Consider the following 25613-nt stretch of genomic DNA (forward strand, 5'->3'; position numbering starts at 1 on the left):
AATCTCCTTTTGTGACCTTCCGGCAAGCAAAGTCAATATTAAGCCAGATTCACTTAGCAACTGGGTTACTAACAGTTGCAGTGATTCACTTAACAACCGGGTTACTAACTTAACATTTGCAGTGATTCACTTAACAACCGGGTTACTAACAGTTGCAGTGATTCACTTAACAACCGGGTTACTAACTTAACAGTTGCAGTGATTCACTTAGCAACCGGGTTACTAACAGTTGCAGTGATTCACTTAACAACCGGGTTACTAACTTATCAACTGCACTGATCGACTTAACAGCGGAGGCCAGAAACGCCATCAAACGGGGCAAAACTCAATGAAGTGTCTCACTTAACGACAGAAAGTTTGGGCTGAATTGTGGTCGTACGACCAGGACTACCCGTGCTTACTTTAACAACTGCAGTGATTCAATTTGACATCCCTGGCAAGGAAGGTCGTCAAACGGGGCAAAACCCATGTGTCTCACTTAACGACCGGAAGTTTGGGCCGTACGTCGAGGACTACCCGTGCTTGTTTAACAACTGCAAGTGCGGCGATTCCTTTGACATCCCCGTGGCAAGGAAGCTCGTCCAACGGGGCAACGTTTTCCCTTAAGCGTCTCGCTTAACGACGGAAAGGTTGGGCTCCTTTGCGGTCGTTAAAGTCCAGTAAGTGCCTGTAGTTTAAAAAAAAAAAAAAAAGGCGCCCGCGAGCGCCCTCTTGGGCAGGGAGGCGGGGGGGAAGCTGCGCATGCGCGCCTTCGCCTCGATGGTGGTTGGCGGAGCGGCCGAGGGGCGCGCGGTGCCTGATGGGAAGGAGGCGGTGGCGGCGGCGAGTCCTCCTGCCGCCGCTGTCCGCTGCTGCTGCGCGGGCTCTTAAAGGGGCCGCCGCCTCCGCCGCGCCCGAGGATGCCGAACTTCTGCGCCGCCCCGAATTGCACCCGCAAAAGCACCCAGAGCGACCTGGCTTTCTTCCGTTTCCCGAGGGACCCCGCCCGGTTAGTGCAACACGCGTGTCCGAGTGCAAAGGGGGGGGGGCGGAGGAACAAGCGGGGGTTGCATTCCCACGTGACGCTCTTGCAAACCCGGGTCGAGCTCTCTGCCACGCGTGCATCGCGGGGAAGCCCCAGCGCGGGTCGGGGGTGGGGCTCTTTCCAGCAGGGGATCGCTCCCCGAAGGGGAGGGGCGGTGGGTAAAAGGGTTGGGACTACAAAGCCCATCGGGCTGCGGAGCGCCCGGAGTCATTTTTGCAAAGCTCCCCCCCCTTTGCACGTGCCCCGGCTTGGACTCCTCTCCAGGCTCGTGCTTCTTGTTCCAGATCTGTGGGACTACAGTGCCCGTGCCCGTTCCCCGAGGTGTTGCACTACAAAGCCCATTTCCTCCTAATCCTTCACCCTGAGGATTTCCAGCATTGGGCGACTACAATGCCCATTGCTCACCGCTGGTGGTTTCCAGATACAGTGCCGTTTCCCTGCCTGACAAGTGGCAGGTCTGTTGGACTACAGTGCCCATTTCTATTTCCCATGCCTGTTGGACTACATAGTCCATTCCTCCCCACCCTGCTGATTTCCAGAACTTTCAGAGTACGTTTGCCACCCTGATTTCTAGACGTATCAGACTACAATGCCCATTTTCCATTTTGAAGATTTCCAGATCTGCTGGACTACAGTGCCCATTCCCCGTTCCCACACTTATTGGACTACATAGTCCATTCCTCCTGTTTCCCACCCTGCTGATTTCCAGAGCTGGCCGACTACAATGCCCATTTCTCACACTGATGATTTCCAGATATATTAGACTATGGTGCCATTTCCCAGCCTGATGAGTTTGTAGATGTTGGACTACAGTGCCCATTCCCATTTTCCACACTTGTTGGACTACATAGTCTATTCCTCCTGTTTCCCACCCTGCTGATTTCCAGAACATTCGGAGTAAATTTGCCAGCCTGATTTCTAGACATATCAGACTACAATGCCCATTTTCCACTTTGAAGATTTCCAGATATGCTGGACTACAGTGCCCATTCCCCTTTCCCACACCTGTTGGACTACATAGTCCATTCCTCCTGTTCCCCACCCTGCCGATTTCCAGATCTTTCAGACTCCACTGCCCCATTGCCTACCTCAATTACTAGACCTATCAGACGACAATGTCCATTTTCCACCCTAGTGATTTCCACATCGGTTGGACTACGGTGCCCATTCGCATTTCCCGGAGCTGTTGGACTACATAATCCATTCCCCCTGTTCCTTACCATGGTGTTTTCCAGAACTACAGTGCCCATTTCCTGACAGATCCCCAGATCTGTTTCTCACCCAGATGGCATGGGTCGTGGTCCCAGGCTGGAGAATGGGCATTGTAGTCCACAATCCAGCGATTGCTAGGATGGAGTCAAATCGGGGGCATTTGCAAGGGGGCAGTCCCTGGGAATGAAGGGCACAGCTATGGGGTGCAAGCCCCGCCCCCTTTTTCACAGGCAATAAATGGGTATTGTAGTCCAACATAGAAACCTGACGTTAGAAAAAGATCTAGTGGTCCATGGGTCTGCCCTTGGAGGTTTTTTTTCTTTTTAATTTACGTATTTATTACTTTTTAATTATTATTTTTATTTTATACATATCTGAAAACCAAATGGGGGCAAGATAGCTCAGTGGTTAAAGACGCTGAGCTTGTCAGCTGGAAAGCTGACACCACACGTTCGAGTCCCGCGTGCTGCAGGACGGGGTGACAGGTACTTTAAACAACTGCAACTGCAATTTATGTTGCAAACTGAGACGTTTATTAAGTGAGTTCTGCCCCCTTACTTGACTTTTCTTGCCATGGTCATTATAGTGAATCATTGCAGTTGTTAAATTAGTGACATGGTTTGTTCAGTGAATCAGGCTTCCCTGTTGAATTTGCTTGTCGGAAAGTCGCAAAAGGGGATTTATTTATTTATTTATTTATCTATCAAATTTCTATACCGCCCTACTCCCGGAGGACTCAGGGCGGTGAACAGCCAAGATAAAATACAGATAATACAAACATTAAAAGTCCATTAAAATTATTAAATTTTTTGGCCGAAACGAATTTAAAACACCCAATTTATAAAACAAATTAAACGATTTAAAAATTTAAAAGGGAGAGTTAGGCCAGGCCAGCCTGCTGAAATAAAAATGTTTTGAGAGCACGACGAAACGTGCGCAGGTCCGGGATCCTCCGTATCTCTGGGGGGAGCTCGTTCCAGATGGTAGGTGCCCCCACAGAGAAGGCTCTCCCCCTGGGGGCCGCCAGTCGACACTGTTTGACCGACGGCACCCTGAGAAGCCCCTCTCTATGGGAGCGTACTGGTCTGCTATTGGTAGCAGAAGGTAGTCTCGTAAATACCCCGGTCCGATGCCATGGAGCGCTCTAAAGGTGGTAACCAAAATCTTGAAGCGCACCCGGAAGACCACCAGGAGCCAGTGCAGCTCGCGCAGGAGGGGGGGTCACATGTGAGCGCTACGCCGCTTCCATAACCACCCGCGCAGCCGCATTCTGGACCAGCTGGAGCCTCCGGGTGCTCCTCAAGGGGAGCCCCATGTAGAGAGCATTGCAGTAGTCCAGGCGGGAAGTAACGAGAGCATGAGTGACCGTATTTAACGAGTCCCGATCCAGAAAGGGACGCAATTGGCGAATCAGGCGGACCTGATAAAAAGTCCCCCTGGCCACGGCCGTCAAGTGCTCTTCCAAAGACAGCTGTGAGTCCAGAAGGATGCCCAAGTTGCGAGCCCTCTCTGTGGGGGCCAACGATAGTCAGTGATGGCGTCAACTGACTATATCGGGACGTCGGAAACCACAGCCACTCGGTCTTGGATGGGTTGAGCCTGAGTCTGTTTCTCCCCATTGCTGAAGAAGCCATTTTGAGGCTTCAGTGTTGCCACACTGGATCTGAGGGGTAGGGAGGGGGGTGGAATAGAGATAGTTGGGATTTGTAGCCAAAACAAAATACTTTCTCCTTTCTCCTGGTTCCTTTCTCCTGGGAACCAAGGTCATTCCCACAGATGGCCGGAGAGAGGAGGAGTGAAGTTACTAGGCAACCGGGTGGCACCTTGATTGGACCATGTGGCTGTGTTTGGGAAAGCGGAAAAACTTTTAATTAGGTGAAAACCAGCCTGTGCCAATATGATATGTCCAATAAACGTATTCTGTGAGGAATCTATCTCCCTCGGAGTCCTGTATTACTTGGAACCCTGACAATCGCATGACCTGGGACACTTCAACCGTCATTAATACGAGTCAATTGCCAAGCGTCTGAATTTTGATCACATGACCATGGGGACGCTAACCACGGTTGTAAGTGAGGAAAAACGGTCATAAGTCACTTTCTTTCACTGCCGTCGAACGGTCACTAAACCGAGTGTTGTAAATCAAGGACAGGACTGCCTGTACTTACCTCAGCTCCTGCCCACCTAGCCTCCACACGTATTTGCGCCACTCAGGTGACCCTGAGGAAACAGACAAATCTCCAAGCGGCCTCAACGACTCTCTTAAAAACGATGCCAATGACCAGCTGTCTGCAAGGAGTATCAATCCTTCCATCCTTCACCATCCAGTCAGAGCTGAAGAAGCTTCTGGGATGAGAAGTGAAATGTCTTCAAAAGAAAAAACCAGAAAGTCCATTTGCCTCCTGAAAAAAAAGCACCTTTGGCGCAACCACGACCATATGGCGGATGCTGCAAGGTTGTAAAGCATGAAAAACGGTCGTAAATCAGGTTTTTTTCCGTGCCGTTGTAACTTTGAAGGGTGTCTCAGCGAACAGTTGAAAGTTAAGGACTCCCCCCATACAAAATTATAAAAACCCTCCTCTTTTGGTATCCGGCTTGGGAGCTGTTGGTCTGCAGAACTTCCAAGGAACTGCTAAAATATATTTTATTTATGTGAAGTCTTTCTCTTTTTTTATTTTTATTTTTTTGGGCAGGTGCCAGCGATGGGTGGAGAACTGCCGAAGAGTCGATCTGGAAGATAAGACGCCTGATCAGCTGAACAAGCACTACAGGCTGTGCGCAGAGCATTTCGAAACCTCCATGATATGTCGGAGCGTAAGTGGAAGGAAGCTGTTGACGGTATAACATGAATGAGAAGGGAAATTGGGAGAGCAAAATAGAAATAACAGATTACCGAAACCTCTCCTTTCCCCTTCCCTTCGTTCCTTTCCCTTTTTCTTTCTTTTCCCCTCCTTCCCTTCCTCCTTCCCTTTCTTTTCCCCTCCTTTCCTCCTTCCTTCCTTCCCCTTTTTCCTTCTTTTCCCCTCCTTCTCTTCTCTCTTCCCTTCCCCCTTCCCTTTCTTTTTCCCCTCCTTTCCTCCTTCCCTTCCCCCTTCCTTTTCTTTTTCCCCTCCTCTCCTTCCCTCCCTTCCCTTCATAATCCCTTTCCTCTTCCCCTTTTCTTTGTTCTTCTTTTTTTCTTTTCCAGAGCCCCTACCGGACGGTTTTACGTGACAACGCCGTGCCCACCATATTTGATTTGACGAGCCATTTGAATAACCCACACAGCAGGCACCGGAAAAGGATTAAAGAGCTGGTAGGTTTGGCTCAGGCTACATAGATCACGGACAGTAAATTCAAAGTGATGTCTATCTTCTAAATCCGCTTCCCCCCCCCCCCCCAACGTGATTTTAAGATGTGTGGACTTCAATTCCCAGAGTTGAACACTTCATTCTAACGAAAAGGGTCTCAAAGAATCAGTCCTTTTCCTTCGTCCCTCCTTCCCTCCCTCCCCTGTCTGTACATCTCTCTCTCCTTCCTTCCTTCCTTCTTTCTCCTTCCTTCCTTCCTCCCTCCCTCACATACATACATACATACATTTTCCTTCCATTTCTCCTTCCCTCCTTCTATCCCTCCTTCATACATACATAATATTTTCCTTCCATTTCTCCTTCCTTCCTTTCTTCCTCCCTCCCTCCCTCACATACATACATACATACATTTTCCTTCCATTTCTCCTTCTCTCCTTCCTTCCTTCCCTCCCTCCCTCACATACATATATATATATATTCCTTCCATTTCTCCTTCCTTCCTTTCTTCCTCCCTCCCTCCCTCACATACATACATTTTCCTTCCATTTCTTCTCCTCTCCTTCCTTCCTTCCTTCCCTCCCTCCCTCCCTCACATACATACATATTTTCCTTCCATTTCTCCTTCCTCCCTCCCTCCCTCCCTCTCTCACATACATATATATTCCTTCCATTTCTCCTTCCTTCCTTTCTTCCTCCCTCCCTCACATACATACATACATACATACATTTTCCTTCCATTTCTCCTTCCTTCCCTCCCTCCCTCACATACATACATATTTTCCTTCCATTTCTCCTTCCTTCCTTCCTTCCTTCCCTCCCTCCCTCCCTCCCTCACATACATACATATATACATTTTTCTTCCATTTCTTTTTCCTTCCTCCTTCTCATCTCTCCTCCCTCCCTTTCTTCCATCCATCTGTCCATCCATTATACATACATACATACATTTTCCTTCCATTTCTCCTCCCTCCCTCCCTTCTTTCCTGTCCCATGGAACCACAGCTGTCTCTCATGTCACATTAATGGTTTGACGGATATGCCAAAAATGTGTTTTTGTTTCTGTTCTTAATAGAATCTTCCTCGAGCAAACGAAAGATTCTGTCAGAGGGAGAAAAAATATCAATTTAACATTATTGTCAGTGTAACTTTTGTTTAATTTTGCTTTCTGTAACTACTCTGTGACTGTGTTAACTTCAAAATTAAATGACAAGCATATTCTTTTTCTCCCTTTTGGTAATATTTCATTAACATACATATAAAAATCTGTGTTTAAAATGTTTCGTGGCCTCTTTCCATCAGGCTGGAACCCATTATCCTATTTTTTCCATCGGAATATCATTTTGAATAGTGCCCGTTCGAATAATGCTGCCATTTTGTGCAATTAAAACTGACCTGTACAGAAAGTTTATGTGGTGCTCTAAATAATATCAGCTCTTTTTTCTAGAAGAATTCAGTTTATTGTTTTGAAAGGTTAACCCTGGCAAGAATCAAATGGTCGGTGTTCAGAAAATGCTTACCGGGGGGACAGCAAAAATAGGGAGGAATATGTTGAGAATAACAGCAAAAATGAAATGTATAAGTTGAATTTAACAATAGAAATAAAGATGATAATGATGAGTTCAACAGTAAAATAAAATGATTATGTTGGAGTTAATAGCTAAGAAATAAAGATGATAATGATGAGTTCAACAGTAAAATAAAATGATTATGTTGGAGTTAATAGCTAAGAAATAAAAATGATTATGTTGTAAAATAATGAAGATGATTAAAATGGGAGTAATAGTTATAATATTTCTTAAATGTTTATAATAATTGTAATGATTTATATTGTTAAAAGATATCAATCTAAGCAAAAAGGAGGAGAAAAATGGAATGACATTTGGTTAGGATCTAAGATTTAAGTAACGGGTTTTTGGGATAATGGTATAATTGATAGAATTTAGAGAAATAATTGTGTAAAATATTAAGTTGTGTTAATTGGACGTTGAGAATTGTTAGTGGTTTGTATTAATTTGTGACCGGATCAATGCTTCGTTTTGGAAAAGATGTGTTTTATGTTTATGTTTTTTTTTTTTAAAAAAACTTTTTTCAAAAAGAAAGAAAGAAAATGCCTACAGGATTCCTTTGAATCGTGCTTCAAATGCTTCTCAAATGCATCATTTTAAAAAACCTCTCCCTTTTCATTCCCTAGAGTGAAGAGGAAATACGAACATTAAAACAGCAAAAGAGTAAGTTGAACTACTTATTTTTTTTTAGAATTGGGTAGTACGTCAGTAACAATGTGCAGTAAAATGGTTTTAGGATCCAATCAGGGTCAGTCACCGGAATCAGAAGTTAAATCTTCTGAGCTTTCGAACCCGTCCCAGGCTTCAATCATTTCCCTGGCTGTTTTTGTACCTGCTCGGCCAACAATCTTAGTAGCTGCGAAATTGAATGTACAGTAGTGGCCAAAATCGTGGAAACCTTTTGGGAAAAGTGTATTTTCTAAAACTAGCTTATAACACCACTTTTGGGGGAGTAGTACCATAAAATTATATATCAATGGAAAAGATAATTTAATCAAGAATGTCATGCAATAACTTTTAAGAAGGATTTGCTATTAGAATAGCAGTTACAGAAAAATGAAACACGTAGAAAAAACAAGGTATACAAAAAATTATCACTAATACTTAGTTGGGTAATCTTTAGCATGAATTATGGCCTTAAAACGTCTTCCCATGGACTGAATCAAGTCTTTTAGTTCTGCAGCTGTTATAACGTGAAACCAAGATCGAATGATGGCTTCTATTAACTGGGTTTGATTGCTGGGTCGCTTCTGACTAACAAGTTTCTTTTGTCGGCTCCATAGATTTTCCATTGGGTGAAGATCTGGGCTATTCCCAGGCCATTCCAGCAATGGAATAGGATTATCTTGAAACTCCCCTCAAAAAAGTGGTGTTATTAGCCATCAAACCTCAAAAATACACTTTTCCCAAAAATACACTTTTCCCACTACTGTATGTCCTTGTTCGTTGCAATGTGAGGCCACCAGTGAGTTTGGATCTCCTCGTCTGACCGCTTGCTTGTGATCTTGCAATCTGGTGGTTATCTTCCTTCTATACGTAAGTCACAGGAACAATCCATGCAGGGGATCCAGTAGATCACATTAGAAGTATCTCCCACCTCCAAGCGATCTTTAAATCTAGTTTTAGCCTTCCTGTGGAGTTGATTTTACATCAGCCTCCCGGGGTAGGCCAGATCAGCTTCTTGAGAAAGCAAAAACTACTTTTTTTTTGGAGATGAGTTGAATGTTATCTTGCTTGCCAGGACTTAAAGTATGTTTCAAACCCATCACCCGCTTTGTATGGGTGATATTACTTGAATATGTCCATCAAAATTATCTTCCTTATTCTCCACAGGACCAGATAAGGTAGGATTTAGTATGGGCATCCTGTTTTCCCTTATCTTTCCCACTGGTGTCTTTGCTCCTCGGAATTCTTAGAAAGTTTTCAAAAATATATATATAGCTGTCTCTCCCTTCCTCCTTTCTCTCTCTTTCACTTCCTTCCTCCTTTCCTTCCTCCCTCCTTTCTCCCTTCCTTCCTTCCCCTTTTTCACTTCCTTCCTTTCCCTTTCTCTCTCTCGTTCACTTCCCTCCTCTGTTCCTTCCTTTCCTCCCTCCCTTCTTTCTTTCCTTCCCCTCTTTTCTCTTGTCCTTCCTATCTCCCTTCCTTCCTTCCCCTTTTTCACTTCCTTCCTTTCCCTTTCTCTCTCTCATTCACTTCCCTCTGTTCCTTCCTTTCCTCCCTCCCTTCTTTCTTTCCTTCCCCTTTTTTCTCTTTTCCTTCCTATCTCCCTTCCTTCCCCCCCTTTTCTCTCTCTTTCACTTTCCTCCTCCTTTCTTTTCTCCCTTTCTTCCTTTTTTCCTTTCGCCCTCCCTCTCGCTTTTCCATCCTTTCTTCCTTCCTTCCTTCCCCTTTTCTCTTTCACTTCCTTCCTACCTTCCTTCCTTTCTGTTTTTCTCTCTCGTTCACTTCCTGCCTCCCTTCCCTCTGTCCTTCCCTTCTTTCCTTCCCCTTTTCTCTTTCACTTCCTTCCTATCTTCCTTCCTTCCTCCCCCTCTTTTCTCTTTCTTTCACTTCCCTCCTCCCTTCCCTCCTTCCCTGGTTGACTCTCGGCCAATCCCCAGGAGATGACGACTTCTAGTCCCGCCTTAGGCATGAAAGCCAGCTGACTGACTTTGGCCCAATTACCAAGAGACAGTGAGTTCTAGTCCCGCCTTTGGCACGAAAGCCAGCTGACTGACTTCAAGCCAATCATTCTCTCTCTCTCTCTCTCTCTCTCTCTCCCTTCCTCCTCTCGCTCTCCCTCCCTCCCTCCCTCCCTCCCTCCCTCCCTCTCTCTGCCTAGCCCACCTCTCAAGGTTGTTGTGGGGAAAAGGAGGAAGGTGTAGTAAACACAGTATGTCTTAGCCACCTTGAGTTACTTTTATAGTAATAAGGTGGGATAAAAACAAAATAAATAATACAATTAAAGTGTTTTAACCTCTCATAGTTTGAAGAGAATGTTTTGGTATCACTAGCGGGTCAATATTAAATAAACTCTTTCTTCCAATTTCCCTAGTTGACGAAACTTTCGAACAAGAAAAGACCAACTCCGAATCCAAGAACGACGTCCAGAATCCAGCCTCAGAAGAAGGCCGAGAGGAGCCGGCCGACGATGACGTCCCGTTAACCCAGGAAGAGCGGGAAAACAAGGATTACCTCAAATCGTTATTTGAGATTTTAATTCTCATGGGCAAACAAAACATCCCTCTGGATGGCCACAATGCCGACGAGCTTCCCGAAGGAATTTTCACCCCGGATAATTTCCAAGCCCTCTTGGAATTCCGGATCAATTCCGGAGACGAAGTTCTGAGGAAACAATTCGAGACCACGGCCGTAAATCTAGCCTATTGCTCCAAAACCCAACAGAAACAAATGCTGGAGATTTGTGAGAATTGTGTGCGAGAAGAAATGCTGAGGGAAGTGAGGGACTCTCAGTTTTTCTCCATCGTCACCGATGAAGTGGTGGACTTGGCTGGCGAGGAACACTTGCCCATCCTGGTGAGATTTGTGGATGACGCTCACAACTTGCGAGAAGAATTTGTCGGCTTCTTACCTTACGAAGCCGACTCGGAAATCTTAGCGGTGAAGTTCCACACCACCATTACCGAAAAGTGGGGCTTAAACATGGAGTATTGTCGAGGTCAGGCCTACGTCGTTTCCAGCGGGTTTGCTTCTAAAATGAAGACCGTGGCCACGAGGATTTTGGAAAAGTATCCTCAGGCCATTTATACATTATCTTCTTCATGTGCCTTGAACCTCTGGTTAGCCAAATCGGTTCCCGTCCTGGGCATTTCGGTGGCGCTGGGAACCATGGAGGAAGTCTGCTTGTTCTTCCTGCGATCCCCTCAGATGTCAGCCGGGCTGGACAACATCCTCTCCGTCCTCTTTCATAACACTGAAGAGAAAGGGAATTCGCTGAAGGAGATCGCCCGTTCTCACTGGACGGGACGCCACGACAGCTTTGAGATCGTGGTTGACCTTCTCCAAGCTCTGGTGCTCTGCTTGGACGGTGTCAACGACACTTCCGTGGCGTGGAACAGCTCCCTGGTGGGACAAGCGAACATTCTCTCCATGGCCCTGGCGAATTTTGACTTTGTCGTCACGGTGGTCATCATCAAGAATGTTCTCTCATTTACCAGAGCTTTTGGAAAGAATCTCCAGGGCCAAACGTCCGACGTTTTCTTCGCAGCCAGCAGCTTGACCGCCGTCCTGCATTCCCTCAATGAGGTGATGGAGAACATCGAGGTGTATCACGAGTTCTGGTTTGAGGAAGCCACCAACTTAGCTTCCAAGCTGGATCTCCCCATTAAATTGCCCGGGAAATTTTACCGAGCCCAACAGGGAAATATGGATTCTGAGATCACTCCGGAGAATTACTACAAAGAAGCCCTCAGCATCCCAACGGTGGAGCACATCATCCAGGAGTTGAAGGATATCTTCTCAGAACAGCACTTGAAGGCCCTCAAGTGCTTGTCTCTAGTGCCTTCGGTCATGGGGCAGCTCAAATTCAATACCTCCGAGGAACATCACGCCGATATGTACAAGAATGACCTCACGAACCCGGATACCCTCTCCGCGGAACTTCACTGCTGGAGAATCAAGTGGAAACACCGCGGAAAGGACATCGAACTCCCTACCACCATCCACGAGACCCTCCACCTACCCGACATCAAGTTTTTCCCCAATGTCTACTCCTTGCTGAAGGTCCTTTGCATCCTGCCCATCATGAAAGTGGAGAACGAGAAGTTCGAGATCGGCAGACGGCGTCTGAAGGCCTACCTCAAGAACACGGTGACCGAGCAACGTTCCAGTAACTTGGCCCTGTTGAACATAAATTTTGACATCAAACATGACTTGGACTTAATGGTGGACACTTACATGAAACTCTATCCGGAGAAAGCCGAATTTCAAGAGGAGTTTCTTCCTCCTCGCAATTCTGAAGAGGTCCAAGAGACTTAACCGAAACGAGGGGTAGTGTGGACCACCGGCGTGGTTGAGATGCATCATTTGTCCTTCTAAAAAATAATAATAATAAGGGTCCATTCAGCACCCCTACTTGAAGTAGTAGAGCCCCTTACATTGTAGGCCTGTTGTGAAAGGAGTCGCAGATAATTTAACCAGCTCTGTTTTTGCAGCTGGGCATATAAAGCATTTGAGTTCTTCCTTGGTTTATTGCCAAGAAAAGCCAGTTCATAAAGAAAAAAAAAAGTGTGTATTGATTGTTAATTTCGTTCCTCTGTCCCAAAATTCCAGGCCCAAGAAAAGAAGAATTTAATTTTGACCTAAGCTATGCTGCGGAGCATGTACTTTTCCATCTCTTGAACCCTTTGCTAAGAGGGGGGGAAAATGGTCTGAGATTCTTCTAAAGGTCTAATAGACCAGAGATGTCCAATCTTAGGCCATTTTAAGACTGGTGGACTTCAACTCCCAGAATTCTCCAGCCAGCCACGGCTGAGGAATTCTGGGAGTTGAAGTCCAAAAGTCTTAAAGTGACTTAAGGTTGGACACCCCTTAGTCTACACCCAAAGGCTTTTAAACCTGAGGACTGACCCAGTTGGCTGAACTAAAGTTATCATTTCTACGAGGCTTCTAATGTTATTTCAGAAAAAAGAAATTTTGTGAATCCGGGGACTGTTTTCAGAATTGCAGCTCCCTTATATTCATCAAGGTTTGTTTGACTTGTTCTTCTCGGTCCCTTTTCCAACCGATTTGAACCCATGCAGAAGACTGTGGGTTGTTGTTTTTTTACCCCTTCCACAAATGAATTAAGTTCTCTTATGAAAACTAAGACTTTGTAAAAACGATGGCCAGCTAGGTTTATTTTTCTGATGAATTACCAGTGATTTCCACGATAACTTGGTAAACGAGCAAACAATGGGCTCTGAAATTTGGAAACTTTTTTTTTTTTTTAAATGTAGAATTGCTACAAAACCTTTTTGGAAATATTTTTGGCCAAAAGAAGGTGGGGGAAATGATGATTTTTTTTTTTTTTTTTTTTTTTTTTTTTTTTTTGGTATAGTTTCTTTTCCATGCAGAAATAAAACATGAATTTGCTATTTTGGTCTGAGCTGTTGGTTGTAGCAGTAAAAGATTCGCTATCGTTCTAATTGGGCTTGGAAGCTAAACCAAGGTGTGGTTCGTTTTAACACGTTTTAACTTCTATTATTATTATTATTATTATTATTATTATTATTATTATTATTATTATTATTATTATTATTTATTGAATTTATATCCCGCCCTTCTCCCCGAAGGGACTCAGGGCGGTGAACAGCCGAAAATTAAAATAACATACAATATAAAAGTTAAGATAACTAAAAATAAATTAAATTAATCGCCCCCCAATTTAAAACTCCAAGCTATACAATTAAAAAACTAACCCATAAAACTTATTCAGGCCAGGCCGGCTTGCTGAAATAAAAACGTCTTCAGGGCCTTACGGAAAGTGCGGAGATCCGGGATCAGTCGTATTCCGGGAGGTAGCTCGTTCCAGAGGGCGGGTGCCCCCACAGAGAAGGCTCTCTCCCCCGGGGGCCGCCAGCCGACATTGCTTGACCGATGGCACCCTGAGGAGGCCCTCTCTGTGAGAGCGTATTGGCCGGTGGGAGGTTATCGGTAGCAGAAGGCGGTCTCGTAAATAACCGGGCCCTAAGCCATGGAGCGCTTTAAAGGTGAGAACCAACACCTTGAAGCGCACCCGGAAGACCACCGGGAGCCAGTGCAGCTCGCGCAGGAGAGGTGTTATATGGGAGCGCCATGTTGCTCCCGTAATCACCCGCGCAGCCGTATTCTGGACCCGTTGGAGCCTCCGGGTGCTCCTCAAGGGGAGCCCCATGTAGAGAGCCTTACAGTAGTTTATCTCGAAGTAAAATTCCCTAACCGGTGAAATCACTTCGATAAATCCTCGACATATGACCATAATGGAGCCCAGAACTATGATCATAAGTTGTTGGTCATTAATTAAGTGGCTCACCAAAGTAGGGTTATATGACGGAGGGGACGGCTCAGCCACGGAACTTCAAATCTGGATTGTAAATACCTCTTTTTGGGTCCGTCTTAATTTTGAACGGTTGCTAAGCAACCTGTCGTAAGTGGAGGACTCCCTGTATCATTGCCCCCCAAACAACAAAGATGTCATAAAATCACTTAGAAGTTGTATTCAACCCCAAGAGGAATTTTTTTTTTGTAATAATTGAAGCCTTTTTCTTCAATCTGGCCATCCTGTATTTTCAATCTAAGCTATTTCAAGATGTGGGGACTTCAACTCCCAGAATTCCCCAGCCAGCCGTGCGTCCAATATTTGAGGGGGCCGTCACAGAGAGTTGGGGGTTCAACCTGTTCTCCAAAACACCTGAAGGCAGGACAAGAAGTAAGAGGGGGAAGATCATTAAAAACGGACCCAGCCTAGAACTAAAGAGAAATTAGAACAATTAATCCGTGGAACTCCTTGCCTCCAGAAGTTGTGGGTGCTCCAACAATGTAGTTTTTTTAAAAAAATTGGACAACCACTTGTCTGAAATGGTTTAGGGCAGTGATGGCTAACCTTTTTGCCATCGTGTGCCAAAAGCAGGGGGAGCCTGAGGGGTCACACCCGTGTGTGCCCACATCCATAATTCTATGTGCACTGCCCCGCCACATATGTGCAATCCCCCCCGCCCCCCACTTTTGGCATGTGATGGCACGGTGGGCCCAGTAGGCCCATTTTTCACCCTCCCCAGGTTCCAGAGGCTCTCTAGGAGCCTGGGGAGGGCGAAAATGACCTTCCCTACCCCCCCAGAGACCCTCCGGAGGCCAGAAACAGCCTGTTTGCTGACTTCCAGTGAGACCAGAAGGCCCGTTTTTCGCTCTCCCCAGCCTCCAGAGCCTTTCTAGGAGCCTGGGGAGGGCAAAAACGGGCCTTCCCCACCCCACACCCCCCCCGGAGGCCGGAAACAGCCTGTTTCCCGACTTCTGGTGGGCCCAGAAGGCCCGAAAATCAGCTGGAGCTGAGCTCGCGTGCCCACTGATATGGCTCCGTGTGCCACCTGTGGCACGCGTGCCATAGGTTCGCCATCACGGGTTTAGGGCTTCCCGCTCGAGCAGGGGGTTGGACTAGAAGACCTCCGAGGTCCCTTCCATCTCTTGTTATTCTGATTTTATCAAACGAACCACTAGATGGCGCCAGAGTCCCATCTCTCAACAAGCTTGAATTTGTACATTTTCTATCTTTTTAAAAAATTTCCGTTTTAAATAAAATAAATCTTTTTTTTCCCTTCTTCCCTCTCCTCTAGGTTTCTGTTCACTGCATTCCCCGTATTTGGGAACATTGCATAATAACAGGAGGGAATTCCAAGCAAGTAAAATAAAATGGATCTACTTTCTTGGAAAGTTCCAAGAAAGATAAAATGGATCTACTTTCTTGGAAAGTTCCAAGAAAGATATAAAACTTACAAGGGGATTATTTATTTATTTATTTATTTATTTATTTATTTATTTATTTATATATTTATATATTTATATATTTATATATTTATATATTATTTATTTATTTATTTATTTAAATTTCTATATCGCCCTTCTCCTTTCGGACTCAGGGTGGTGAACAGCCGAAAATAAAACATTTGTACACAAAAGTTAAAATAGTTTTAAAATAATTAAATAAAGTTTGGCCCATAATTTAAAACATTTCAATTAAAATCAGTATCAATCCCAAGGAATGGGTCATGTCCACAAACCTTCCTGTTTTATATTCGTTTTTGGAGCTTCTTCCCCTTTTGTTATTATCTTACGATTGAATTATAGGTTGGTGGAGTTGGAAGGGACCACCGAGATCACTTAGTCCACCCTTCAAATGTGCAGGCCGCCTCTCTCAAATCTCCATTGATGGGAGGACTCAACCGATATCTGAAAGACCCTCCTTTGCTCAGTCCTTTTTTTATTCCTCCTGGGATTTTAATTATGATTGTACTTGAACTTTTAATTTCTAGATCAGAATTTCTCAACCTTACCCACTTTATGTGGTATGGACTTCAACTCCCAGAATTCCCCAGCCAGCCATGTCTGGCTGGGGAATTCTGGGAGTTGAAGTCCACCCTTTCTTAAGGTGGCCACGGTTCAGAAACAAGTGATTTTAAAAACATGTTGAGAAACGGGACTAAATGCATTTTTCTCGGTGGCCTTTGGGAAAATGAAGAGGCCGCGGAACGTTCTGGATCGACTGAACAACCATATTGAAAGTAGGAGTTCCAGCGAGGCCCAGCCTCTGTTGTGAGATGCCGTGTGTTGCCATCCCACAACATCTGTAAGGCATTTTAATATCTAGTTTCTAGCCAGCTTCGTGCGTCCCAATGATTTCTAGATGTGTGGATCTGATCTCCCAGAATTCTCAGCGCTGGCCTTGTGGCTAGGGAATTCTGGGAGTTGTAGGCCACCTATCTGGCGTTTGCATTGGAAACAGTGGTTAGAATACACTCATGGGAATTTTTCCGCTCCATTTTGGAAAATTTTAGTCCATTTTGAACTATTAAAAAGCCCCCAATAGCTCCCACATTAATTCTGCTGACCAGAATTGACAATCCTGGTCACCTGGTATGAGCCATCCATGATGTCATTGCACATCTATGATGTCACTGCGCCCGCCATGACACCCTGGGCGTGACTTAGGTTGCATTAGCAGAAGGATAGGATCAAGGTCATGCAAAGTGTTGATATAGGTCAGTGATGTATAACCTTTTTGCCATCGCGTGCCAGGAAGGGGGGGCGGGGGAGGTTCATGTGCACGTGTGCCCACACCCATAATTCTATGCACCCCGCCCTGCGCATGTGACCCCCCCCTTCCCCACGCCCCTAGCACATGATGGCCCAGTAGGCCCGTTTTTCTTTCTCACCTGGCTCCAGATCCTCTCTATGCATCTGGGGAGGGCGAAAATAGCCTTCCCCACCCCCTCGGAGGCCCAAAAGGGCCCGTTTCCCAACTTCTGGTTGGACAGGAAGTGACTTTTTTGCTGTCCCCAGCCTCCAGAGACTCCGACGCATGCGCACCGGAGCTGAGCTGGCGTGCCAGGCCATAGGTTCGCCATCATGGATATAGGTAGTCCTTGATGTTGCATTAACAGAAGGATAGGATCAAGGTCACGCAAAGTGTTGATACAGGTAGTCCTCGACGTACGACCCACAATTGAGCCCAAAATTTCTCTGGCTAAGCGACACAGTTACCGTACTTTTTCGGAGTATAAGACGCACTTTTTTGCCCCCTAAAAGAAGGTGGAAATGTTGGTGCATCTTATACACCAAATATAGCCATTTTTGGTCTCCCGAAACCCTGCCCCACGTGTCCCATTTTTGCAAAAAAACAGAGTGCGCAGAGGATTTGGGGGGCCTGCAGAATGCTCCTGGGAGCTGGGGAGGGCAAAAATGTGACGCGTGGAAGGTTTGGGAAACCAAAAATGGACCCGTTTATGGCCTCCCAAACCCCCCTCACGCATCATGTTTTTGCCCTCCCCAGACCCCAGGAGCACTCTGCAGGCCTCCCAAACCCTCTTCGCATCCCATTTTTGCCCATTTTTTCCAAAAACGGGATGGGCAGAGGGTTTGGGAGGCCTGCAGAGTGCTCCTGGGCGCCGGGGAGGGCAAAACCGGACGTGCAGAGGCCAAACACTTATTTTTTTTTTCTTGTTTTCCTCTTCGAAACCTTGGTGCGTCTTATACTCCGGTGCGTCTTACAGTCTGAAAAATACGGTAGGTGAACATTGCCCCGTTTTACGATCTTCCTTGCCACCGTCGCTAAGCGAATTGGGCTTCCCCATTTGACTTTGCTTGTCAGGAGGTCGCAGAAGGGGATCACGTGATACACCCCCCCCCTCCCCAAGGACTCTTACGACCATCATAAATATGAGCCGGTTGCCACGCGTCTGAATTCGGAACACGTCACCGTGAGGGATGCCACAATGGTTGTAAGGGTGAAAAACGGTCGTAAGTCACTTTTTTTCAGTGACGTAAGTTTGAACGGTCACTAAATGAACTGTTGCAAGATGAGGACTACCTGTGCCACTTGACAATGCCTTGATGAGACTGCGCTTGGAATCCTGCATCCAATTTTGGACGCCATTTTGTAAAAAAAGATGTGGAGACTCTGGAAAGAGTGCAGAGAAGAGCAACAAAGAGGATGAGGGGACTGGAGGCTAAAGCATATGAAGAACGGTTGCAGGAACTGGGTATGTCTAGTTTGATGAAGAGAAGGACTAAGGGAGACATGATAGCAGCCTTCCAATATCTCAGGGGCTGCCCCAAAGAAGAGGGAGTCAAGCTATTCTCCAAAGCACCTGAGGGCAGGACAAGAAGCAATGGGTAGAAACTAATCAAGGAGAGAAGCAACTTAGAACTGAGGAGAAATTTCCTGACCGTGAGAACAATTAATCAGTGGAACAACTTGCCACCAGAAGTTGTGAATGCTCCAACACTGGAGGTTTTCAAAAATAGACTGGACAACCATTTGACCAACATGATATAAAATCTCCTGCCTTGTGCGTGAGGTTAGTCTACTTTCACTTACTCCTTTGTCAAGGATTAGTCTAGAAGACCTCTTGAGGTTCCAGCCATAAGATTCTACATTCAGTTACTGCTTTGTCAAGCAAGGGGTTAGTCTAGAAGACCTCTGAAGTCCCTTTCCAGCCGTAAGATTCTACTTTCAGCTACTGCTGAAATAATAAAATGGAATAGAATAGAGTAGAGTAGAGTAGAATAGAATGGAATGGAATGGAATGGAATGGAGTAGAGTAGAGTAGAGTAGAGTAGAGTAGAGTAGAGTAGAGTAGAGTAGAGTAGAGTAGAGTAGAATAGAATAGAATAGAATAGAATAGAATAGAATAGAATAGAATAGAATAGAATAGAGTTTTTTAATTGTATTGCTAGGGGTTTTAAATTGGGGCGGCCGTTTAATTTAATTTATTTTTAATTATTTTAACTTTTATATTGTATGTTATTTTAATTCTCGGCTGTTCACCGCCCTGAGTCCCTTCGGGGAGAAGGGTGGGATATAAATTTAATAAATGAAATAAATAAATAAATAAATAGAATAATAACTTTATTGTCACTTTGAATGTACACTAATCGGCATACATTAAAATGAAATTTCGTTGCATACAGCTACTAACTGAAGCTACTAAGTTAAGTTACTAACTTAAACAGTTGCAGTGATCCACTTTTTCTTTTCTTTTTTTTTTTAATTTGATTTATATGCCGCCCTTCTCCGGAGACTCAGGGCAGCTTACAATGCGTCTTCCTTCCTTCCTTGAAGTCTCTTTCCCTTCCTTCCCTCCCTCCCTCCCTACTTCCTTCCTTCCTTCCTTCCTTCCTGTTTTTTTTTTTTTGGGATTTGATTTATATGCCGCCCTTCTCCGGAGACTCAGGGCAGCTTACAATGCGTTAAGCAATAGCCTTCATACTTTTGTATATTTATACAAAGTCAGTTTATTGCCCCCCACAAACTGGGTCCTCAATTTACCCACCTTAGAAAGGATGGAAGGCTGAGTCAACCTTGAGCCTGGGGAGATTCGAACCTGCAGTAATTGCAGACAGCTGGTGTTAATCACAATGCTATCAAGTCTGCTGAGCCACCAGGCCCGTTTAGAAAGGTCTGGTGGCTCAGCAGACTGATGCGTGGCAAGAAAGGCCGTGAATGGGGCAAAATTCACTTAACAAACGTCTCACTTAGCAACAGAAATTTTGGACGAAATTGCAGTCGTAAGCCGAGGACCACCTAAACGGAGTGGGAAGACCTTATATACCATCTCTGACAAATGGTTGTCCAATCTCTTCTTGAAAACCTCCAGTGTTGGAGCATCGACAATTTCTGGAGGCAAGTTGTTCCACTGGTTAATTGTTCTAACAGTTAGGAACTTTCTCCTTAGTCCTCAGTTGCTTCTCTCCTTGATTCGTTTCCATCCGTTGCTTCTTGTCTGTTCTGTCCCCCACCCACACGCACACACACCAACAGACGTTCAAGAGTTAAAGACCAAACCAGCCGGCAAAATCCTTTTCCTTAGGATAACGGAACTTGGCAACAACCTAGTGGCTGCCTGCCAAGAGTTTATTATTTACGAAGAGGAGAGATAACTTCTCCCCACTTCTGATACATCAAAAGAAACAGCTCAATAATTACGGAGTCAATCAAGTCCAGAGATAATCCAGCAAAGTCTATAGCCAAAAGTCCGGCAATGCAGAATGGCGTGGAAGCTTTCAGCTTTGTTCGTCACAAGGTTTGACTGGCCACCACGCTCCCTTTTATATCCTGTGGGGTGTGGTCCAGTGACTCAGCCTAATCTCGGGCACGCCTTTTCTTCTGTTGCGCGCGCTTATCTCTGCGACGCTGGCGTGGATCCAGCCAAGACTCATTACCCTCATCCCTGTCCATCGGTGGCTGCGTGGACGTGCTTGGCCCCGGCCCTATCTCTTGCCCTTCAGCGGACACTGAAGGCATTGCCAGAGAGGAGGGTCCTGGAGTGGGAGGCCTTGCCAACTCCTCTCCTTCACTCTCGAAGTCTTCTCCTGCCGATGACACAGGCTCAGAGAATGGAGCCACAACATTGTCCTGCCTTCAGGTGTTTTGGAGAATAGAATAACAGAATAACGTAGTTGGAAAAGGGACCTTGGAGGTCTTCTAGTCCAACCCCTTGCCTAGGCAGGAAACCCTACACCACTTCAGACAAATGGCTCTCCAGTCTCTTCTTAAAAATTCCCAGTGTTGGAGCATTTATAACTTCTGGTGGCAAGTTATCCCACTTGATTAATTGTTCTCACTGTCAGGAAATTTCTCCTTCATGGATAACAACTTTTGTTTCTCTCTGGTATGGCCGTTGGACGCTGAACATTTCAGAGTCAAATCCAGATGGGACCGGATGTTATTACTGACCAATGTTGACGTAACCAGAAGAGTGAAGCGTTATGGAACCATGGATGGATGATGCTCTATATGGAGTACATCCATGAAGTTCACGGATGAGGTGTAGAGGGCCAAGAAAGGGCATTTTCGGAGTCTTATTTTGCTGGCCAAATCATTGTATTTTAGCCCGGCTATAATAATAATAAAAAGAATTCCTCTGCCAATTCCAGAGTGCGTCCAGGGCTTCGGTTTCGCACGATAGGAATTCTAGCAAAAAAAAAAAAAAATCTGGCAAAATCCATCCCCCCACAAGTCTACATATCGAGAGCGAGGAAGCAATGAAGTGAGACTTTCAATTCAGGGGGTTGCAAATCACACACCTATCGAGGGTGACCAAGAGCGACATTGAGGGAATTCGGATGTTGAAGGTCTGCAGGAGAGAAATATTTCCATCCTAGAAGGAAATTAGGAGACCTTAGATGAAAAAAAAAAAGGATATTGAAAATCAGAGTGTTGTGGCCCGTCAGTGCAGCTAATAGCTGATTCAGACAGTGAGGAGGCTGGTGTGGTGCTGCGCCAGCAGCCTGTGCAGCTGGCACTCGAGTCGGACAATGAGGAGGCTGGAGAAGATGTGACGCCAGAGGCGGGGATTCAGCCAGGGCCTTCAGAAGCTCCAGAAGCTCCCGTAAGTGAAGAGGAGGAAGAGGAGGAAGAGGAGGAGCCTCTTCTCGATGCACGGGCGCGCAGAGCTGCCAAAAGGCAGGAGTGGCTCCTCAGGAGGAGGTCTCCTCGAGAGTAAGGCTTGGGGCTAATTGGCCACTCCCTTAGCCTATTTAAGGAAGAACGCCGACTGAAGCAATTTGCAGGGAACAACTTCGTTCACTCTCCTTCGCGCCTTGATCTTAGTTCTCTGCAAATTGCTTCTGGGCGTTCTGCCAACCATAGTAAGATTACGATTATTTATTCTTTGGATTCTTGTAGGCTGTTAAGAAAGTTAATTAACAGCCTTTGTTTGAAAAAGACTGATTTAATTTAGTAAACTAAGGTTTGTACAGACTTGGTGTGTGCTGCGTTGTTTGGGGTCCGTAGCTGGCACAGAACACAGAGATGGGTTTTACGTTAACTTTACCACCGCTTCGCTGTGGACCGAAAATGTGAGAGTGTGCCTTCCGCATACGCGCACGGCTCACGCATGCGGCTTGCACACATGCACGCGACTTAGAAAACGTGGCTAAATAGGACGGCATAGCACCGGGGCGTGTGGGCTGGCCCACCCACAGGTCACAACTAGCGGTTTTCCTGAACCGGCTGAATACCACCAGTGTTGAAAATGTACGCTCTAAAACAAGATTAATCTGCTAGGTACGTCGTAAGATTACGTCTGAGTTACTTTGGCCATGTGATGCGTGCAAATTCATGGGAGATGCCAGTGGTGCTAGGAATGGTTATCCACCCATTGATGATCGCGGTCAGGGGTGAAATCCGGTAGGTTCTGACAGGTTCTGGAGAACCGGTAGCGGAAATTTTGAGTAGTTCGGAGAACCGGCAAATACCACCTCTGGCTGGCCCCAGAGTGGGGTGGGAATGGGGATTTTGCAATATCCTTCCCCCAGGAGTGGGGTGGGAATGGAGATTTTGCAGTATCCTTCCCCCAGGAATGGGCTGGGAATGGGGATTTTGCAGTATCCTTCCCCCAGGAATGGGCTGGGAATGGGGATTTTGCAGTATCCTTCCCCCCGGAGTGGGGTGGGAATGGGGATTTTGCAGTATCCTTTCCCTGGAGTGGGGTGGGAATGGGGATTTTGCAGTATCCTTCCCCCGGAGTGGGGTGGGAATGGGGATTTTGCACTATCCTCCCCCCTGGAGTGGGGTGGGAATGGGGATTTTGCAGTATCCTTCCCCCGGAGTGGGGTGGGAATGGGGATTTTGCACTATCCTTCCCCCTGGAGTGGGGTGGGAATGGGGATTTTGCAGTATCCTTCCCCTGCCATGCCCACCAAGACAATGCAAGACAGCTTTGATCTTTCCAGTAGTCCAGGGAAGAAATACATGTTTGAAAGAGAAACATGACTACATTTTTCCCACAGCAGAGAAAACTGAAAGGATATTAAATTTTTTAAGTTTTTTATTTATCTATTTATTTTATCTCAACCTTTATTATTGTTATAGATAACTCATGGTGGTGAAGAGACCTAATACTCCTTCGTCCTCCTGTTTTCCCCACAACAACAACTCTGTGAGGTAGGTTGGGCTGAGAGAAAGTGACTGGCCCAAAGTCACCCAGCTGGCTTTGATGCCTAAAGCAGGACTAGAACTCACCATCACCTGGTGATTTACCCAAAGTCACCCATCCAGCTTCCATTCTAGGCAGGACTAAAACTCTCAGTCTCCTGGTGATTGGCCCAAAGTCACCCATCCAGCTTCCATGTCTAAGGCAGAACTAGAACTCACCGTCTCCTGGTGATTGGCCCAATACCGCAAGAACCGGTAGTAAAAATTTCTAGTAGTTCGGAGAACCGGTAATAACATTGGCTGGCCACGCCCCCGAACCAGTCCCCGGCCCGGTCACTGCTCGCTTACCCCACCCACCTTATCAGAGGCTTTTTTTTACTTTTAAAAGCATTTTTTCTACAACCTCTTCGGCCGAAAAAATGCTTTTAAAAGTAAAAAAAAAAAAAAAGCCTCTGATGATTTTGCGGCCCAGCTGGGATCGTCAGAGGCTTTTAAAAGCATTTTTTCTACAACCTCTTCGGCCGAAGAGATTGTAGGGAAAAAAAATGCCTTTAAAAGCCTCTGGTGATCCCAGCTGAGTTGCCTGATCGTCAAAGGCTTCTAAAAGCATTTTTTTCTGCAACCTCTTAAGGTTGTAAAAAAAATGCTTTTAAAAGTAAAAAAAAAGCCTCTGATGATCGCGCGGCTCAGCTGGGATCGTCAGAGGCTTTTAAAAGCATTTTTTCTACAACCTCTGCCTGATCGTCAGAGGCTTCTAAAAGCATTTTTTTCTGCAACCTCTTAAGGTTGTAGAAAAAATGCTTTTAAAACTATATATATATAAAAAAGTTGGCCAAGCCCACCCAGTCACATTACCCCCAATAAGCCACACCCACAAAATAAGCCACGCCCACAGAACCGGTAGTAAAAAAATTTAGAACCCACCCCTGCTTCGGAGGTTGTGGGAGCTTCATCCCTGGAGGCTTTCAAGAAGAGACTGGACAGCCAAAAATGGTATAGGATCTCCTGCTTTGGTGGGGGGTTGGACTAGATGACCTACAGGGTCCCTTCCGGCTCTGTTCATCTGTACATGTTTAATAAAAATGTGATCAAACCAGATGGAAGAACGCAGAGTCTGGAAGGGAGCCGACCAAGAACAGCATTAGCCAGAATAATCTTTTTTGTTGGGTGTGAAAGCTCATTTTTTAAGTTTTTCTTCTTCTGTCTGTCAAGCAGCCCTTTGGAACTTGGCGAGCGTCGGGGTGAAGAAAAACGTTTAATTTTCTGGCCATTCGCCGGGGGGATTTTCACGGACAACTCCCCCTGATTTGGACGGAAGAATTTGAACTGTTCGGTTTTCAGCCAAAGAGCTGGAAAGCTGCACCGGTCCAGCTTTTCATGGAGCCAAACGCCGTTGCCAGAGAACGTAACAATCCAAGCCTTTGACATCAGGGATTAGCAATCCACATCCCCAAATCCATCCTGAAGTTAATCCTTGATTTACAACCACAATTGGGACTGGAACATCCGTGGCTAAGCGGTGCGGTCGTTAAGCAAGTCACGCCTGGTTTTACGACCCTTCTTGCTGGGGTTGCTGAATGAATCACATAATTCTGATAGGATATTTTTTGTAGCTCAGGGTTGAACTGTTGTGGGGTCCTTGGTGTTCTCTGAGTGGTTTTCTTGCAGACGTTTCGGGGCCCAACTAGGGAACAACATCAGTGCTAGAAGAGGGTAAGGTTTGTGGAGGAGGAGAGGAGGAGGAGGAGGACTGTCTGAGCTTGGCTGTTTTCTTGGAGACGTTTTATTACCCAACTAGATTACATCATCAATGCCAGGAATGGAGTTTGTGGAGTGGAGGATGGAGGAGGAAGAGAATGAATGACAGATGATGGAGGGAAGAGGAGGAGGAGTGGAGGATGGAGGAGGAAGAGAATGAATGACAGATGATAGAGGGAAGAGGAGGAGGAGTGGAGGATGGAGGAGGAGGAGGAGGAGAAGACAGATGATGGAGGGAAGAGGAGGAGGAGGAAGAAAAGTAGAAGAGAAAGAGGGAGGAGGAGGAGGACTGTGGGGTCCTTGGTGCTCTCTGAGCTTGATTGTTTTATTGTAGACATTTCATTACCCAACTAGGGAACACCATCAGTGCTGGTGGGAACATCAGAAGAACAAAGTAGTGTTTGCAGGGAGGAGGAGGAGGAAGACAACTGTAGAGTCCTTGGTGCTCTCCGAGCATGTATTTATGACGGGTTGCAGCATCCGGAGGTCACCATTTTGCAAACTTCTGGTTTGCAAAGTCAGCGGGAGGAAGCCCGATTCACTGAACAACGGGCTTCCTCGCTTAACAACTGCAGAGCTTCACTTTACAACCGTGGCGAGAAGGGTCGTAAAATGGGGCCAAACTCACTTTAACCACTGCCTCGCTCGGCCCT

At 45.9% G+C, this 25613-nt stretch overlaps 1 protein-coding gene across 1 annotated transcript; it reads left to right on the forward strand.

Annotated features, from left to right (window-relative positions):
* Nucleotides 1-747: 747 nt before the first annotated feature.
* On the forward strand, nucleotides 748-13168 carry THAP12 (THAP domain containing 12). Its single transcript, XM_034427088.2, has 5 exons — nucleotides 748-988; nucleotides 4930-5050; nucleotides 5424-5531; nucleotides 7718-7754; nucleotides 10129-13168. The coding sequence occupies exons 1-5, from the start codon at nucleotides 900-902 to the stop codon at nucleotides 12069-12071; spliced, it is 2298 nt and encodes a 765-aa protein (XP_034282979.1). The 5' UTR covers nucleotides 748-899; the 3' UTR covers nucleotides 12072-13168.
* Nucleotides 13169-25613: the final 12445 nt, after the last annotated feature.

Source organism: Pantherophis guttatus, chromosome 5 (assembly GCF_059756535.1).
Source record: "Pantherophis guttatus breed Tessera chromosome 5, ASM5975653v1, whole genome shotgun sequence".
Lineage (NCBI taxonomy): Eukaryota > Metazoa > Chordata > Lepidosauria > Squamata > Colubridae > Pantherophis > Pantherophis guttatus.